This window comes from Leuciscus leuciscus (genome assembly GCF_965113295.1).
Source record: "Leuciscus leuciscus genome assembly, chromosome: 17".
In the NCBI taxonomy this organism is placed as follows: Eukaryota; Metazoa; Chordata; class Actinopteri; order Cypriniformes; family Leuciscidae; genus Leuciscus; species Leuciscus leuciscus.
Window position 1 is genome coordinate 15,186,126 of NC_138741.1, and position 19,842 is coordinate 15,205,967.

Sequence of the window (19,842 nt, forward strand, 5' to 3'; positions counted from 1 at the left end):
ACACATGATGTGACTGGAGTGCTGAATTGCAGAGTTTGTGCAAACATATCCACATCGCTATGATCAGATGCTTTCTTAACTGTTGTTTTCTAACCGCTCTCAGCGTGGGTGGTCTCGAGATGTTTACTAGCAATATACCGCTGCTTAGATATTTCAAACTTCTATTTACTCCTAAGCAAAAAAAGATAAACAAAAAAGAACTTCACTGTGAGTGTATCGTGGCCTTTATTGCCCTTGCAGCTCTAAGGATAATAGTAGTTGTAGCCCGGCTGTTTAATTCAAGTCTCCAGTTGTACTTTTTTCTACATCAGTAGGCTTTTACCCACATCAAAGTCCTAAATAATACCACTTGTCCACTCATCACTGTTCAAAACTTCTTGTAGTCAAAGCCAAACACAACAGCAAGGGCAAGAGTGGGAGGAGATGATGAAAGGCAGCAATGCAGGAGGTCAAATGGTATCAAAGAGACATGTAAAGCCTGCCGGCATACTTCTCACCAATTTTTTTTTCAGTGTTTTTTTGGTACAAATGTAACACTTATCAGACCTGACAGGAGAAGAGAAAGGTCAGAGAAGCTCTCAGTTGGGGTAGATTTGTATTACAATTTTTGACCTACTTAAGCAACTACTATTAAAATAGATTCTTTCACAAAAAAAGGAAGAAAGAAAAGACGTGTCCTTGCAGAAGTGTGAACATTTGACCTGAATATAACTTCTTGTAAGAAACGAAAAAGTATTGCACAAAAATACTTACTGACGAGTTTGGGACATACAGTCACCTTGGGGATGCAGGACAAAGTCACCTTGGGCAGCAATTTACCCATGAGCCACATTTAGTCCTCACGCTTGCTTTTGCATTTAATGTCTATATAGACACCCTTGAACATCTGTGTGACAAAACATTTACACTTCAAAAGTTTGGGGCCAGTAAAAATTGACTGAAGAAATGAATTCAATTTCAAATAAATGCTGTTCTTTTGAACTTTCTATTCATCAAATAATCCTGAAAAAGTATTCAAGGATTCCACAAAAATATGAAGCAGTATGACTTTTTTTCAACATTGATATAAAAACACTGAAATAATAAGAAAGAATTTCAACATTGAAATAATAAGAAATATTTATTGGGCACCAAATCAGCATTAGAATGATTTCTGAAGGATCATGTTTTGCCATCACAGGAATAAATTGCATTTTTAGATATTAAAAAAGAAAACAATTCTTTTAAAATTTAATAATATTCAACAATATTACAGTTTTTACTGTATTTTTGAACAAACAAATGCAGCCTTGGTGAGCATAAGAGACATCTTTCAAAAACAAAAAAATCTTACAGACTCTGCCTGACTTCTGCCTTTAAAGAATGTTATTTTTTTCTTAATGTTTTCTCAGTTCATTTGCAATTAAGTCATACAGATGTGGTTCTGATGAGATGTTACCCTTTAACGCAGTCTTTGCACTACTTGCCAACCCAACTCACCTCATTGAACTGACAATGGCAGTCCCTCTGCCCTCAGGCCACAGTGGTGCCCACAACAGCTTGATTTACAAAAAACACACACTGTGTTTTTGAAGTTTAGGAAGTGTCTTAGGGCCAGATTTACTAAACAGGGCAAATAAGCATGAGACTGCAATCCCATAAAAGCGCAGATGTGAGTGGCAAGTTCTGCGTGTGATCTACAGTCGACGTGCCAATTAAAAGAACACAGACACAGCCGGATATTTCCATAATGACCAACGCAATCTACCAAGAGCAGCGCAAATTAGCGTCTGGTTTAAGAAATGCTTTTCTTTCTCCATTAAATAATGTCACAAATACCAGTAAATTGACTTGCACAAACCTTAGTAAATCACCTTGTATGATTAATTTAAATACTCTCCTACTATAAATTTTGTGTCTGAAAAGGAAAGTCCTACAACTGCACATGCAATAAGGTCAGCCGATAAAATAACCCTTGCATGTCCACGCCTTTTTAGCGCTAATATTGCACTGAATATTTACTCTTTAGTAAATCCTGACAGTAGTTTTTTAATGCCTTGCGTTGGCGCAAGCTGTTAGTTAATCTGGCCCTTAGTATTTTAACTAAGGTACATCCTAAATCTCATCAGATCATATCTGCCTCAGATGTGTACAGAAAAAGTCCCCAAATTCAAAAGTTTTAGAGCAACTTTTAATGTACCTTCCAGAAGTACATCACAACCTCCTACGGTTATCACATGCTCACAAAAGGTGCTTCTTAATAGAAGTGTGAACTTATGGTACTTACCTGATGAATCATCCAGAGTGGTGATAGAGGCACAATGGTTTTTGTTAACTCCAGTGTTCCTCCTACACATCTAGAAGACAGAAAACATTTATAGTATATGCATTAGTGTCGCATTGCGTCCACTGAAACATGTCCCGAATAAATGCATGTTGAAGAGATTTCAAGACCTCAGCTCTGCTCACTTATGAAATCTGATATTGAGGTCATCCGTCTTTTTAAGTCATTCAAATTGGAGCCATGATCTGTTATGAAGTTCAATTTTTTTATTATTATTTTAATATATTGTTATTGATTAAAGAAAATGTAAAGGTTCAAATTAACATATATTATTTTAATATAAATATATGGTTTTCTGCTGCAAATTGCAGATTGCTGCTAAAGTTTTTTTTACAAATATTTTATCAATTGAATTTCCAACTTGTCTCGTTTTTTTTTTTTAAGATTGTGGAATGGATTGCCTCTTTTTTTCAAGAAACAATCAGTTATTTGAGTCATGTTGGTTTGCTATCTGCAGCTGTAATTGAAAAGGGTGGAAAAGGGGCTTTACTTCTAAACCTTCAAAATAAAAAGTCGTTAGAAGTAATATGTCACATTGACTAAATGGTCCCCAGTCCATCAGCCTGTCACAACAAAAACACACAAAAAAACTTTTTTGGAAGACTTGACATATTACAAATGGAGCTGAAAGCAAGACCAGCCAAACTCCGGACTTGAAAACTTTAAGTGAGAGATTGTCCCCACACACACACACACACACACACACACACACACACACACACACACACACACACACACACACACACACACACACACACACACACACACTTATGTCATTCAATAATATCAAGATCTGCTCTGTTACCATGACAGTCTGTTTCGTTTTATAACCTATGGCAGACAAATTGAGTGTAAAAAAAGAAATTCAAATATACCCATATCCCTGAAACATTTTCCACTCACAGAATAAACAATTATCTTATTCCATTAACTAGCACTATAACTGTATTTGTTCTGAGCTTTTTATTAGCATCATATGGTTTAATTACCTGGAACAATTTGTCCCAGGAAAATTTTTCCCCCCAGACCAGTTGCTGTCTGCGTTTCCACCACGGTCTAAAGTACCGTGAAGATTAGGCAAATTAATCCGGTGACGTAGGACTGGACGCTACTTTACAGTTTCCGCTGGATTTCATTCATTCATTTAAGCTTAATAAATCCTGATCCATCATTGGTCCATCTGTTGTTTTTCTTAACTCCATTGTTGATTCAAATAGCAAACAACTATTAAAGGACAAGTTCGGTATTTTACACTTAAAGCCCTGTTTACAGATCGTATCTGATGAAATAGAACGGTTAAGATTAAAATTTGGACACATGCTGCTGTCCCGAGAATTTTAGGTTTATTTCGCTTCCCCCCACCACCCCCACAATGGTTGTCTATATGCACTGGAAGATTCCGTCCTAAAAACACATTAAACTTTCGTTTACAAAGACGTGAAACTCACCTAGTGGTCAGGGGGTGTTCACTGATATGTTCACTCAAAAATCGCTGAAAAAGATGCATTCCAACAGGTTTTATCGTAGTTTTTGTCCAACTCCATTGACTTAATAGGACGTGCTGTGAGACCGCAGCACCTTTACGATATTACTCCGCCGCTTCTTCTTCTGCGTATTCAATGAAATGCCCGTGGTTTGCTTGCAATTGGCAAAGGTGCATTATCGCCACCAACTGGGCTGGAGTGTCTATTATTCAAGCTCTCAACGGAAGAATCACGGGTGTGACGCGTTTGGCAAAATAGGTCCACAAAAGCGAAATAAACCTAAAATTCTCGGGACAGGAGCATGTGTCCAAATTTTAATCTTAACCGTTCTATTTCATCAGATACGATCTGTAAACAGGGCTTTAAGTGTAAAATACCGAACTTGTCCTTTAATGCACGCACCGCAACAGATGCCCATCTCTGAAAAAAGTACTACCTCGCCAGCAGGGACTTTCTGAGGGGGAAATATTTACCCGGAACTTCATTTAGACCCTGGTTCCTGCGGTGGAAACACACTGAGCACCACCCCAAAGTCCCTATAGTTCCTGGGGAAAGATCCTGTGGTGGAAATGCGGCTTTATACTTTAATACTTAACTTGGTTACACTTTATTTTGGTGGTCCACTTTAGACAAGTAACTTTGCAACTACATGTCAACTAACTCTCATTAGAGTATTAGTAGACTGTTAGTGGACTGTTCGGTTAGGCCAGGTTAGGTGTTAGGATTCAGTTAGTAGAATAAGTTGACACTTTGCAAAGTTACTGACTGTTAGGGAACATAAAATAAAGTGTTAGGAGATATTAAAGGAATAATTGACCCACAAATGAAAATTCTGTCATCATTTACTCACCCTCAAGTTGTTCCAAACCTGTATAAATTGGTTTGTTCTGCTGAACACAAAGGACGATATTTTGAAGTATGTCGGTAACTAAACAGTTGTGGGGTACCATTGACTTCAATAGTATGGGGAAAAATAAGGGGTTTATCAACTGTTTGGTTACAAACATTCTCCAGAATATCTTCCTTTGTGTTCAGCAGAACAAACAAATTTATATAGGTTTGGAACAACTTGAGGGTGAGTAAATTATGACAATTTTCATTTTTGTGTGAACTATACCTTTAAGCAGACAGTCTTCTGCAGAACAAAAACAAAAGATATTTTGAACAATGTTTTTAACTGTATTTGTTCATACAGTGCAAGCGGTTCAAAACAGCATTGGACCCCATTGACTTCCATTGTAATTTATGGAAAGAAAAACTTCACAAATTGTGTGATAAGACACAATTGACAATAGAAAGAATTGACAATAAGTCAATATATTGTTTTATTTCTATGTTATACTGTAAGATTGAATTATCAAGTTTGTCCAAGGTAGACCTCAAGTAATTCATTGTACTTCCTTTCTCTGCCATCAAGTCCAAATTGTATTTTGTTATTGTCAACTTGTATTTGTCAAAGGCATTTTATACTGTTGTGTGCGTTTGATTTTGTGTGAGCATTCGGTCAGTACTGGTAATAGGTGGCAACACATTTTGTGTTGTCTGAGCATTTTTTCAATTAACCTGACGGTCTCAAAGTCCCCTTCCTAAAATGTATTTACCTGGGACCCAAATCATTTTGTTATTCTGACTTTCACCAATTACACAGAACCAAGCAAAAGTAGAGAAAATGTTGGGCCAACATTTGGAGCATAGTAATACCCTAGGGTTGGCCTCATTAGCTTGCAGGCCGTTGGATCTGCTGGTGTGGAGATAATCCGCTGTTGTTTTCTGCCGTCTCACATGAAGTATATGCTAATGATGACACTGTTTTACAGAGATACAAGCCACAACAAAAGCACTACATTCTGTTCTTTAGTTTGTAGATATTAAATCCCCTTTAACATCTGAAACTCACATTTATTAGGCTTTGCACAATTCTCACAATATGTTTCAATATGTTCTCACAACGTGTTTCAGATTTCAAAAGCTTGGGGTCAGTAAGATTTTATTTTTAAAGAAATTAAGGCAACACTTTAGAATACTGTTCCATCATTATTGAATAACTATACAGGAACAAATGAGTAACCCAATATTAATATTCTAGGAACTGCTATTAACTAACAAGCAATTCTGATTAACGAATTAGTAAGTAATAGTGCTTAGTTGAATGAGGTGGTTCACTATTAGCTAATCAGTAACTGCTATTTTTGTTACACTTGTAACCCTTTAGTTTAGGGTTTAATTCTCACTATTAACTGGTTGCTTATTATCATGCATATTACTAGGATATTTGCTGTTTATTAGTACTTATAAGCAATGCCTTATTCTGCATGACCATATTCTACATCCCTTAATCCTACCCATCACCTAAAGTTAACTACTACCTTGCTAACTATTAATAAGCAGAAATTAAAAGCTTATTGAGGCAAAAGTCAGAGTTAATAGTGTGAGTATTGGACCCTAAACTATAAAGTGTGACCGAACTACTATAATTAATTATAAAGAGAAGATCGTTTTACCCACTTGTAATGACAGAAGTGTTACTCTTTCCTTCAAAAGGAATTACTAATTATTTGTATCAGTAATCTAAAGTGAAAAGCATGATAACTACCTAGTAATGACTGAAGTCATTGTAAACTTTTGAGGTTACAATGATGCTGGCACTGGCTGGCAACTTTTTTCAAAAGCGCTGGCAGGGAAAGAGTTAGTAGTCCTATTAGCTAATAGTTATTGATTAGCTAATAGTGAACTACCTTGTTCAATTAAGCACTATTACTTACTAATTTGTTAAAGGTGCAATGTGTAATATTTCTGAGGATCTATTGACAGAAATGCAATATAAGATCCATTACTATGTTTTCAGTGGTGTATAAAGACCTTACTTAATGAACCGTTATGCTTTTATTACCTTAGAATGAGTCATTTATATCTACATAACCGCGGGCACCCCCCTTCTATGAAGGTCGACATATTGTGACGTCATGTTTCTACCGTAGCCGACAGCGAACAAACAGCGCTACAGAGAAAAAGACGCAGCAGAATACTCAGGTTGTCCCTGACTCTGCAAACGTGGAGAAAAACATGCTGTCTGAACGACGCCTCGGACATCATAACGTTAGCTATTTCCCCTTACCTAGCTGCTTTGATGCTCTTATCCATAGCTCTTATCTTATACTAACTAGCATGGAAACAAGCTATGGTAAAGTCAGTGAATAAAAGACTAACACAATGATGAACAAGTAAAAATAACAATCGCAATAACATGTGGTTTTACTGAACAATTAAGTAAATATAATTTTATATAAAATATAATATAAAGAAACCTCATTGCTTGCCTTGCTACTCTCTGCTGACTCAGACGACGACATCTTCCGATCCTATGTCGGCCACCGTAGCTTCTCCTTAGAGTTTGCAAACGGAGGGATAGGCCGTGAGTGACTAGCTGTTTGCAATTCGCAAACCTCACCACTAGATGCCGCTAAAAATTACACACTGCACCTTTAATCAGAATTTTTTGTTAGTTAATAGTAGTTTGTTCTCATTTGTTCCTGGGTTATTGATTAATGACGGAACGGTATTCTAAAGTGTTACCGTAATACTTTTGATTCAGCAAGGATGCATTCAATTGATCAACATTGACAGTAAATACATTTATAAAATTACAAAAGATTTCTATTCCACAAAAACTCTGTTCTTTCGACCTTTCTAGTCATCAAAGTATCCTGAAAAAATGCATTTCCACAAAAATATTAACTATGTTTTCAACAGTGATGACTTTGTTGACTTGTGACACTGAATACGCATCGTAGTACATATCATAGTTTTTATTTATTTATGAATAGTATTTCACAATATTACTGCTTTTTTCTGTATGCTTGATCAAATAAATGCAGCCCTGGTGAGCCTAAGCGACTTCTTTCAACAACAAAAACTACACCAACCCCAAACTTTTGAACAGTGGTGTATATAATTTTGAAACGATGAGTATTGGGTTGGCCACAAATGCTGTTGACTGAGCTTGTACTGATCCCAGTATTCATGCATGTGCTATTTATTGGGTCAGCCTGCAGCATCATCGCTGAGATGCTTTGCATTCATCCTGGCTATAGGTACACCAACACCTTTACCAGAAAAAGTGTCGGGTCCTATTGGGATGTATGACCTTTATGCCTTCAATAAAAAGTGTGGAAATGGCATGTTTTATACATAAGGGGCAGTGGACATGTTTTCTTTGCATAATTTCAATTTCAATTCTGAGTGCTTGGCCCTAAACAGCGTTACATAGAATATAAATTGCACCACAATTATCTTTTCCACCTAGTTTGACATGTACGGAGCCATGGCATGTTTTGCAATGATTTGCAATAGGGTTTTCTATAAATATTCAGCTATGTAAATCTGTACATGCGTGCATCTAACTATGAAGAACAGGAAATGTGAGCATGCTCTGCAGCCGATCAGGGACCGTTAATGTTTAAGTGAAGATGCTGGCAGGTGATGTGACTGATGTGTGAGCTCTGCATTTTTTTATTTTTTTTTTCACCAGAACCAGAATGCTTCCAGGTGTCACGACACATTGTTAGTCAGACACAGGAACTCTGGAAGCTCTATGGTGGCAGCAGGTTTCCCCTCGAGGCACAATACTCTAGATACTCATCAATCAAAGCTTGAGTCTGAAAAGCAGAGCCCAGGGTAAAGAAATATGTTAATGGAGAAAAAACGCACTACATAAAAAATTTAAATAAAGTTTTTTATTGATGATATCAGAAAAATAATGATTTTCATTTGCATCTTAAGCAGGAGAGCACGTATCTTGATTGGAGCATGGACAATTTATTTTATTATGCGAGTTTGGCTTTGCAAGAATAAAAATCTGAATCTAACGTTTTAATATGTTCAAGCACTTTAAGCTTTATCCTGTAATCCTGCAAAATAGTGTGTAGGAAGATTAAGAGCTCTAGAAATCGAAATAGCTCTTTCCAGATGCTAGCTAACTACTCTGCACTAATTTAAATAAATAAATAAATAAAAACTACAGTAAATAGAACATTGATCTTCTGATTCATGAATGTGCGACAGCTCTAATCTACAAGAGCTCTTTCTGCTTTCTCAGTTCGAGCATTTTCAAATTTTAAATCAATTATATTTAGGGCCCGAGCACCGATGGTGTGAGGACCCTCTTGGAATTGCTCTGTTTATTAGGGCCCGAGCACCGATGGTGTGAGGACCCTCTTGGAATTGCTCTGTTTATTATTATTATTATTATTATTCTTCTCCGCATTTAATCGCATTTTTGAGGGCCTAAACATGCTCGAAAACTCACGAAACTTTGCACACGCGTCAGAACTGGCGAAAATTTACATCTGATATAGGTTTCAGAATTGGGCGGGGCAAAATGGCTCGATAGCGCCACCTATAAAAGTTCAACGGAGTGCGCCTCCCGCTATGTTCCACGTACGTTTATGAAATTCGGTACATACATGTAAGGACCTAATACCTACAAAAAAGTCTCTTGGAGCGTAGCCCTAAACACAACAGGAAGTCAGCCATTTTCAACTTCCTCTCAGATTTTTGTGCAGTTTTTGCCATTTTCATGCCTCGTACTTTAACGAACTCCTCCTACAGTTTTAATCTGATCATCTTCAAATTTGGTGAGTGTAATCTTAAGGCCTTTGCGACGTTAAATTGCGAAGATCTTGAGTTTTCGTCGAAGGGCGGGTCCTCGGCGGCCTGACAAATTTCGATGTTTCGCCATGAAACAGGAAGATGCTGAAACTCAGGCATGGAATGTCCAATCTGCCCCAAACTTCACACGTTTGATAAGCGTTCTGTCCTGAACACATGACCATGCTCATATTCAGTTACAGTCATAGCGCCACCTGCTGGCAACAGGAAGTGACATGTTAAACACTGTTGTGGACTCCTAATAACATATAAAAAAGTTCCAGCATGTGCTAAACATGCTAACAACATACTAGAAACATGTTAAAACATGCTAGCAAACACTTAGCTTAGTGCTAAAGCATGCTAATACTGCAATTAATAGGAATTTGCTGTAACACAGGCACGGAATGTCCAGTCTGCCCCAAACGTCATACGTTTGATAAGAGTCATGGCCTGAACACATCTACATGAGAATATTCAGTTATAGTAATAGCGCCACCTACTGGTGATAGGAAGTGTCATGTTTAACACGTTGATGCCGTTCTAGCAACATGTTAAAAATGCCATTGACTTCTAAACATGCTAGAAACATGTTAAAACATGCTAGCAAAACTTAGCTAAGTGCTAAAGCATGTTAATTCAATGAAACAGGATGTTGTTGTTACTCAAGAAGGCAATGTCCAATCTGCGCCAAACTTCACACTTTTGATAAGCGTTCTTTCCTGAACACATGACCATGCTCATATTCAGTTACAGTCATAGCGCCACCTGCTGGCAACAGGAAGTGACATGTTAAACACTGTTGTGGACTCCTGATAACATATAAAAAAGTTCCAGCATGTGCTAAACATGCTAACAACATACTAGAAACATGTTAAAACATGCTAGCAAACACTTAGCTTAGTGCTAAAGCATGCTAATACTGCAATTAAATAGGAATTTGCTGTAACACAGGCACGGAATGTCCAGTCTGCCCCAAACTTCACACGTTTGATAAGAGTCATGGCCTGAACACATCTACATGAGAATATTCAGTTATAGTAATAGCGCCACCTACTGGTAACAGGAAGTGTCATGTTTAACACGTTGATGCCGTTCTAGCAACATGTTAAAAATATACCATTGACTTCTAAACATGCTAGAAACATGTTAAAACATGCTAGCAATACTAAGCTAAGTGTTAAAGCATGCTAATATAATGAAACAGGATGTTGTTGTTACTCAAGAAGGCAATGTCCAATCTGCGCCAAACTTCACACTTTTGATAAGCGTTCTGTCTTGAACACATGACAATGCTCATATTCAGTTACAATCAAAGCGCCACCTGCTGGCAACAGGAAGTGACATGTTAAACACTGTTGTGGACTCCTGATAACATATAAAAAAGTGCCAGCAAGTGTTAAACATGCTAACAACATTCTAGAAAAATGCTAAAACATGCTTGCAAACACTTAGCTAAGTGCTAAAGCATGCTATTGCTGCAATTAAATAGGAATTTGCTGTAACACAGGCATGGAATGTCCAATCTGCCCCAAACTTAATATGTAACATGCAAGAAACATGCTAGCAACACATAGCTAAGTTCTAAAGCATGTTAGAAATGCTAAAGGAAGTTGTTGTAACTTAAGCATACAATGTCCAATCTACCCCAAACTTCACACGTTTGATAAGCGTTCTGTCCTGAACACATGACCATGCTCATATTCAGTTACAGTCATAGCGCCGCCTACTGGCAACAGGAAGTGACATGTTTAACACTGTTGTGAACTCCTGATAACATATAAAAAAGTGCCAGCAAGTGCTAAACATGCTAACAACATACTAGAAACATGCTAAAACATGCTAGCAAACACTTAGCTAAGTGCTAAAGCATGCTATTACTGCAATTAAATAGGAATTTGCTGTAACTCAGGCATGCAATGTCCAATCTACCCCAAAATTAATATGTAATATGCTAGAAACATCATAAAACATAATAGAAATGCTAAAGGAAGTTGTTGTAACTCAAACATACAATATCCAATCTGCCCCAAACTTCACATACTTGATAAAAGTCCTGCACTGAACACATCTACAAAGCAATATTCAGATATATAACCCCACCTACTGCCAACAGAAACTGAACTGGTTAACACAGTAATGCAGTACTAACCACATACCTATTGTGTACTAAGCATGCTAAAAACATACTAAACATGCTAGCAACTACTATATACTGTATACCTCCTTAAATGCACATTGCCCAACCATGCTCTGTCTTCCTAAAGCCAACGAGTGACGATGGCACGGGTGCGAGGGCCCTTTCATCGCTGCTTGCAGCTTTAATTATTATTATTATTATTATTATTATTCTTCTCCGCATTTAATTGCATTTTTGAGGGCCTAAACATGCTCGAAAACTCACAAAACTTTGCACACGCGTCAGAACTGGCGAAAATTTACATCTGATATAGGTTTCAGAATTGGACGGGGCAAAATGGCTCGATAGCGCCACCTATAAAAGTTCAACGGAGTGCGCCTCCCGCATCGTTCCACGTACGTGCACGAAATTCGGTACATACATGTAATGACCTAATACCTAAAAAAAAGTCTCTTGGAGCATAGCCCTAAACACAACAGGAAGTCAGCCATTTTGAACTTCCTCTCAGATTTTTGTGCAGTTTTTGCCATTTTCAGGCCTCGTACTTTAACGAACTCCTCCTACAGTTTTAATCTGATCATCTTCAAATTTGGTGAGTGTAATCTTAAGGCCTTTGCGACGTTAAATTGCGAAGATCTTGAGTTTTCGTCGAAGGGCGGGTCCTCGGCGGCCTGACAAATTTCGATGTTTCGCCATGAAACAGGAAGTTGCTGTAACTCAGGCATGGAATGTCCAATCTGCCCCGAACTTCACACGTTTGATAAGCGTTCTGTCCTGAACACATGACCATGCTCATATTCAGTTATAGTCATAGCGCCACCTGCTGGCAACAGGAAGTGACATGTTTAACACTGTTATGGACTCCTAATAACATATAAAAAAGTGCCAGCAAGTGCTAAACATGCTAACAACATACTAAAAGCATGCTAAAACATGCTAGCAAACTCTTAGCTAAGTGCTAAAGCATGCTATTATTGCAATTAAATAGGAATTTGCTGTAACTCAGGCATGGAATGTCCAATCTGCCCCAAACTTCACACTTTTGATAAGAGTCATGGCCTGAACACATCTACATGAGAATGTTCAGTTATAGTAATAGCGCCACCTACTGGAAACAGGAAGTGACATGTTTAACACGTTGATGCCGTTCTAGCAACATGTTAAAAATGCCATTGAGTTCTAAACATGCTAGAAACATGTTAAAACATGCTAACAATGCTTAGCTAAGTGCTAAAGAATGCTAATTCAATGAAACATGACTTTGTTGTTACTCAAGAAGGCAATGTCCAATTTGCACCAAACTTCACACGTTTGATAAGAGTTCTGTCCTGAACACACATCCATGCTCATATTCAGTTATAGTCATAACGCCACCTACTGGCAACAGAAACTGACATGGTTAACACAGTAATGCAGTACTAACCACATAATTATTGTGTACTAAGCATGCTAGAAACAGACTAAACATGCTAGCAACACTTAGCTGAGTCATGAAGCATGCTATTATCACCATTAAACAAAAAATGTTGTAACTGACTTTGACATACTCTTACTATATATACCTCCTTAAATGTACATTTCCCAACCATGCTCTGTCTTCCTAAAGCCACCGAGTGTTGATGGCACGGGTGCGAGGGCCCTTTCATCGCTGCTTGCAGCTTTAATTACATTATATTTTTACATTATTTTAAAATATTATTCATTATGCATTTTCACACATATAAATACAACGGTTTTACAAATACATTTTTGCAATAATAGCTGGGAATTATACAGTTATTTTAATTATACATGAAACTCTAAGACAATAAATTCACGTTTCCAGGAAAATGTTGGTGTTCAAGACAAAACATTAGTTTTGTTTTACCTGCTAATTTAAGTAATGAGAGCCTAATTTGCATTATTAAAATGAATCTTCTCAGTATATTTCCATTGGTGCATCTTAAACATTCAACTATTGCGTGTGTAGAGACTAAAATCATGAACAGTTTTCTAAAGTTCTCACTCTTAATTCTCTTTTCTTTTTCTCTATTCCAGATCTTCACCTGGATTAAGTCCTTTCTTCTGGACTGGCACCTTCACGTGGCCAATATTTAAAATTAGAACCTTTTACAGATTTTGGTGTTCTGGGAAACTGCAAAATCACCTCTCTCTAAACCATTTGCAGCCATCACTGGATATACAGGGAATGAAGGAATATTCTGATCTGTATGTCTGAAACAACAGAGCTTTTGCAGACCAACAGGAGAATAAATTAAAAAAGTCTTCCAGCAGTTCATAAGAGCTAAAATTGTGGGATCTCCAGTTTTTATGGTAGGATAAGGGACAATAAAGAAAATAATGAGCAGTGATTTAAGGGCTAAAGGAATATTTTTTATAACTCAAGTTTGAGCACAAAGGGTAATGCCGGTTTCTTGTTTGTTCTGTGGCATTTAACTTTCTGTGTGTGTCAACATATTCTACAAAAAAAGAAACAGACACAGTCACAGTACCTTCAACCATGAATTACTGCTCACATTTATCAGCCATGACCTTCACAAAGGCAAAGCATCACCAATATCTCAAACCAGCAAACTAAATTACTCTTTCATCACAAGAGGTTTTCATGGAATAATTGATCATTTATGGTAAGAATCATGCATAGATGATATGAAGCGCTGGTGAACCATGCAATATGGATCTGTTCAACAGCTCAGATGAGTTCTTCCTCATCAATGCTACGGTCAGTCCCACAACCCTGGAGTCAAGGGACGGCGCTACGCTCCTCGGCCTTCAGATCTCCATTTCTGCCATGCTAGCAATCGTCACTTTGGCCACTGCTCTGTCCAACGCTTTTGTGATCGCAACCATTTTCCTCACACGCAAGCTTCACACCCCTGCCAACTTCCTGATCGGCTCTCTCGCAGTGACTGACCTCCTGGTGTCCATTTTAGTCATGCCGATCAGCATTTTGTACACGGTCAGTAAGACTTGGACTCTGGGTCAGATCGTGTGCGATATCTGGCTATCATCTGACATAACGTTCTGCACGGCTTCCATCTTGCACCTGTGTGTGATCGCGTTGGATCGATACTGGGCCATCACTGACGCCCTGGAATACTCGAAACGGCGCACCATGCGACGAGCGGCGCTGATGATCGGCGTAGTGTGGGTGATCTCCGTCTCGATCTCCTTGCCTCCTCTATTCTGGCGGCAGGCTAAGGCACACGAGGAGCTGACAGAGTGCATGGTCAACACTGACCAGATCTCCTACACGCTTTATTCCACATTTGGCGCCTTTTATGTGCCCACAATCCTCTTGATGATTCTCTATGGGCGTATCTATGTGGCGGCTCGCTCCAGGATCTTTAAAACACCAGCGACCAGCGGAAAACGGTTCACCGCTGCTCAGCTCATCCAGAACTCAGCGGGCTCTTCGCTCTGCTCGCTGAATTCCACCTCAAATCAGGAGGGACATCTTCATCCTGGAGGAGGTGGAGGAGGTGGGGGAGGGGGCGGGGGGTCTCCTCTTTTCACGAACAGTGTGAAAGTGAAGCTGGCTGACAGCGTACTGGAAAGAAAGCGTCTTTGTGCCGCTCGGGAGAAGAAGGCCACCAAAACTCTTGGGATTATCCTGGGTGCGTTTATAGTGTGCTGGCTCCCGTTCTTCGTGTTTACGCTGGTGATAGGGGTCTGTAAAGACTGCTGGTTTGATTCTCTGCTCTTTGATGTGTTCACCTGGCTAGGGTACCTCAACTCGCTCATTAATCCAGTCATCTACACTGTCTTCAATGATGACTTCAAGCAAGCCTTCCACAAGCTCATTAAGTTTAAAAGATGCTATTGATGTTACACCCCTGTCCTGTTTTGTCACATTCATGACTTAATTAGAGGATTTCTGCAGAAAATATCTGAATCCTGTGAGCTTTCATTGTTCATATGCTGTTGAGGACCCCTACGTACCCTGCCGTTTGTTTTTCTGTGAGCTCCTAAACGCGCATACAGTGTCTGGTCGATGTAGATTACTATTCTCATGAGACAGCTTGTAAAATATCTTGCCATATTGTTGATGCTTCCTCGTAGTTTATGAATGCATGCTAAGATTACAAATCCTTCGCTAAAGAGCAACGTTCTACTGTCTCTGTAACCAATAACTGTCTATAAACTGCCTTATTTAACAGAAACAGAAATTAATATGAAAGACTATTTAAAAAGAATACAAACAAATGATGGTTGCTGTTCCCATAGGAACGCATATATGGGCCCCCTGAGGACCGTGCAGAAGTATATGAACATTAGCATAGACTCCCTAAATAAAAATGTTCATTATATAAGATTAAAAAAAAGCTTTAAATTTTGTGGTTTTGTATTTTTGTCTGAAAGAAGTTTGTTTTCAGTTCTCTCCTTCCCTCCATTTTGATGTCAGAGTTTGAGGGGTTTTATGATCATGAAGATGAAAAACAGGCTTCAGACTGCATGGCTCATTTCAGGACATGATGCAGCAGAAGAAAACCATATAATGATCAAACGTTCAAATTCTGGATATACCTGATGTGTTTTGACACAAGGTGCAACTTTTGCAGCAAAAGTGACACTAAAGGTAGTTTTTATTGATATTTTAACAATGTCCACATAAAAAAAAAACAGTGTGTTTAACACAAGCCTTAAAACAAAATCAACCCAAATAATAATAGTGATAATAATGATTATAAAAAAGGAGATACATGTGCAGTATGTTTATTATAACACAATGGAGGAAAACAATGAGGAACACACAAATATCCAATATACATCATATATGTACTGTATTTATAACCAAGTGAACAGGGGTATATACATTTATACTACAATTGTCCCATTATGGGTACGTGCTGGAATCTTCAGTTATCCCAAGAGACTTCAATAGTTCTTTCCACATTTTATTAAATTACATTGTTTGCCCATAAAATAGAATCCAATTTTTTTCTAAAGATATAAGATACTCATAGCTAGCCAATCCCGTATATAATGGAGGGCTATCTCCAACTCATTTGTTCATAATGGCCTTCCTTGCCAACATCAGCAAAGGATGAACAATGTCTTTGGCTGCGTCCGAAATCGCATACTCTCTTGAGTAAGTACTTATTTTGAATAAGTAATTACTTCACGACCGCTAAAAAAAAAGGATATTCCATAGAATGAATGTGAATGTGGACGTACTAAATTCGCCATGCTGTCATTATCACAGCATCACTTATTTTATTTATTTATTTGGTGTGAAGGTCCTTATCTCGTCAAATATCCCAATAATGCAACTTGTGGAAAGTGAAGCACCTCTGACTGCAGTGGTATATATGAATAATGGCATCCAGGAAATTGGCAAACTTTGCCCTCCATCACTCTTTCTTATGATGAAGGTCAGCTATGTTTGGTTCAAAAGGTTTTTTTGATAAGAAAACATGGCAATAAGAGACTTTAGACCTGAGTCAGACAGGAATAATGAGGCATATCCCTGGAACGTGCTGCCTGCAGGCTCTCTAACAGCATTTGAGAGTGCGGGGTAAAGCTGTGCTGGCCTATTTGGTTGAGATAGATTGTCTGTATATTCACAGTCTGTATATCAAGAGATAGAGCTCCCTCTCATTCATCCACACAGCAAAGATTAGGTCACACGCCATAAAATAGATCTTTAGGCTCATTATCATTCACAACCACCAGTAAATCCAAACAGGAATATTCGTTCGCCAGTGTTCTGCCGTGAATTTTGTACATGAAGGCTGGTGTGATGTATATCAGTGTGTGGCCGTCTTGAGATGGACTAGATTAGAAGATCAAATGGATACATTTGTGATGTAGAGGAGGTAAAACATGAACACGACGGGGACTTTCCATTGACATCTATTGTATTTATGCCATTTTATATTCCCTAAACCTACACAACCTCTTAAAAGGTTACTTCACCCAAAATGAAAATGCTGATATAAACATCACACCAGCCTTCATGTACAAAACTCACGGCAGAATATGTTTGGGTTGTGAATGTGAGCCTAAAGATCTATTTCATGGGGTATGACCTATTTTTTATTGTGTAAACAGAGACATTATTTTTCACATAATATCTTCTTTTGTGTTTTGCATAAGAAACAACATCACACAGGTTTAGAGCAGCATGAGTGTGTTATGACAGAATTTACATTTTTGTGGGAACTCAATAAACTTCAATAACTTCAATAAAGTTCTCAATATTGTTTTGTTTAATACTTGACTAGATTTCAAATTTTATACATGTCAAGGGTGTCATGGTTGTTTAGGAGACACCAGAGGCAGTTTCAAAGCAAAAGATCTGCAGAAGGTGATTTTCTCAAAGTTTCGATTTTTTTGCACCCAGATTCCAGATTTTCAAACAGTTGTTTCTCGGCCAAATATTGTCCTATCCTAACAAACCATACATCACTGGAAAGCGTATTTATTCAGCCTTCAGATGATGTATACATCTCAATTTCAAAAAATGGACCCATGTAACTGGTTTTGTGGTCCATTGTCACAAATGTGTAAATCTATCTGAGATAGTTTGATAAACCCAATATTTACTAAGTGTGTCTTGTGAATATCTTTTCTATTATATGGATTTCTTTACATTTCTTTTTTTAATCCTAATTCCATAATTTCAAATTTGATTTGCAATAAGATGTTTCTGAATTTAATTGAACTGGTATTCTCTATTCAGTTCTGTACAATCCGCACACACATTTCTGTTACCCCCAGCTTTCTAACTAGTATTTCCTCCCAGATATTCATCCGTTCTTGCTCCCTAATGTTCTCATGTTTGAAGTTTCACTCGATGCATTATTCATATTCGATTCGTTGCTCACAAGACAAATTTGCTAATTAATTAAGTCTCATAAATTAAGACACATGCGTTTTAAAACAGTCTAAGTAAACACAGCAACAAAATGAGTTTATTGATTTGCAAAAAGATATTTAGTAGTGTGAACAGATGAAAAACCACGTGTAAGGCTCCTGTTTTTATTCATTTCACGCTTTCAACAGGTCTCTCTTTTCTCTTTCAGCTGAAGCAGGGTGTCGTGAGAGAGCACTCGATGAGGGAAAGGTAATCACAGGTGACACAGAGACGCAATTAGCTAGATATCTCCTGATTTCAGCCTCAGGAAGTGTTTAAATCGACAGCATCGCTGAATCAATTTAAAACAAATGGAAATGTGAAATGCAAACAGGCATTACAATTGAGGGGGTTCGGGAGGAGAGATGGCCTGTGACCTCACTTTACAGGAAAATAAGCAAGGAGCTTCAGATAACGTTAAGTTTGCAGTGAAACAGGACGGAGAGGGTCAGCATGCATTTAACCTTGCTGGGTGGTGTCTGTCTGTTCGCACTTAGGTGAAACAGAGATATGGAGAAAGAAGGAGACAAGGGACAAACGAAACGCACACTCCCACAGAGAAGAGATGCAGGGTTTAAATGAGGACAACCCTGAATATTAACAAACACTCGCATCCATAGAGAGCAGCAAAAAACACAGACAGGAGGGAAAAGGACAGCCAAGAAAACAATCTGAGTTTGCCCTTTGAGTGCACATCGATGAGACATCTCCCTCTGAGAGACATAACTACAGCCTCAAGAACTGCAGTCTGCTGCTGGGAGAGTCACAAACACTAAAGCTGAAGAACCACGTGAACATGAATCAAGAAGAGAACCCTCATTACCTGGTCAGACTGACTTTATTGTTTTTGTTTGGGGTCCAATACCCCAATGAATTCCATAACAATAATCCTTTTATTTACCCTTCAAATTATTTTAAAAAGTTTCCCATTTAACAGACTGAAGTTGCTTCTGCTTGGAGTCAGGTTTATCCTGGCAAAAACGCATTTTAAAAATTCAATAAAATATTCACGTTTTTGATAAATATTCATTTATTTTATACAGTAAAAATATTAATATTGTGAAATATTATTACACTTTAAAATAACAGTTTCCTCTTTTTATATATTTAAAGGGTTATTTATTTCTGTGATGCAAAGCTGAATTTTCAGCATCATTAATCCAGTCTTCGGTGTCAGAAATCAATCTAATATGCTAATTTTGATTATTAATAATAGTTATTATTATTATCAATATTGAAAACAGTTTCTGCTCCTTATTGAAACCGTGATATTTTTCTTTAAAACAATCTTTGATGAATAGAAAGTTGAAAAGAACAGCATTTGATTAAAATAGAAATCACATTATAAATGTCTTTACTGTCACTTTTGGTCAACTTAATGCATCCTTGC

General features: G+C 37.8%; 1 protein-coding gene across 1 annotated transcript in view; it reads left to right on the plus strand.

Moving 5' to 3' along the window:
* Nucleotides 1–17,742, plus strand: part of htr1d (5-hydroxytryptamine (serotonin) receptor 1D, G protein-coupled) — a 32,541-nt gene extending 14,799 nt beyond the window's left edge. The window contains exon 2 of the mRNA XM_082142537.1: nt 13,631–17,742. Within this exon, the coding sequence (XP_081998663.1) occupies nt 14,268–15,419 (1,152 nt within the window). The 5' untranslated portion in view covers nt 13,631–14,267 and the 3' untranslated portion in view covers nt 15,420–17,742. The remainder of the gene's footprint in view (nt 1–13,630) is intronic.
* The last annotated feature ends 2,100 nt before the right edge of the window (nt 17,743–19,842 follow it).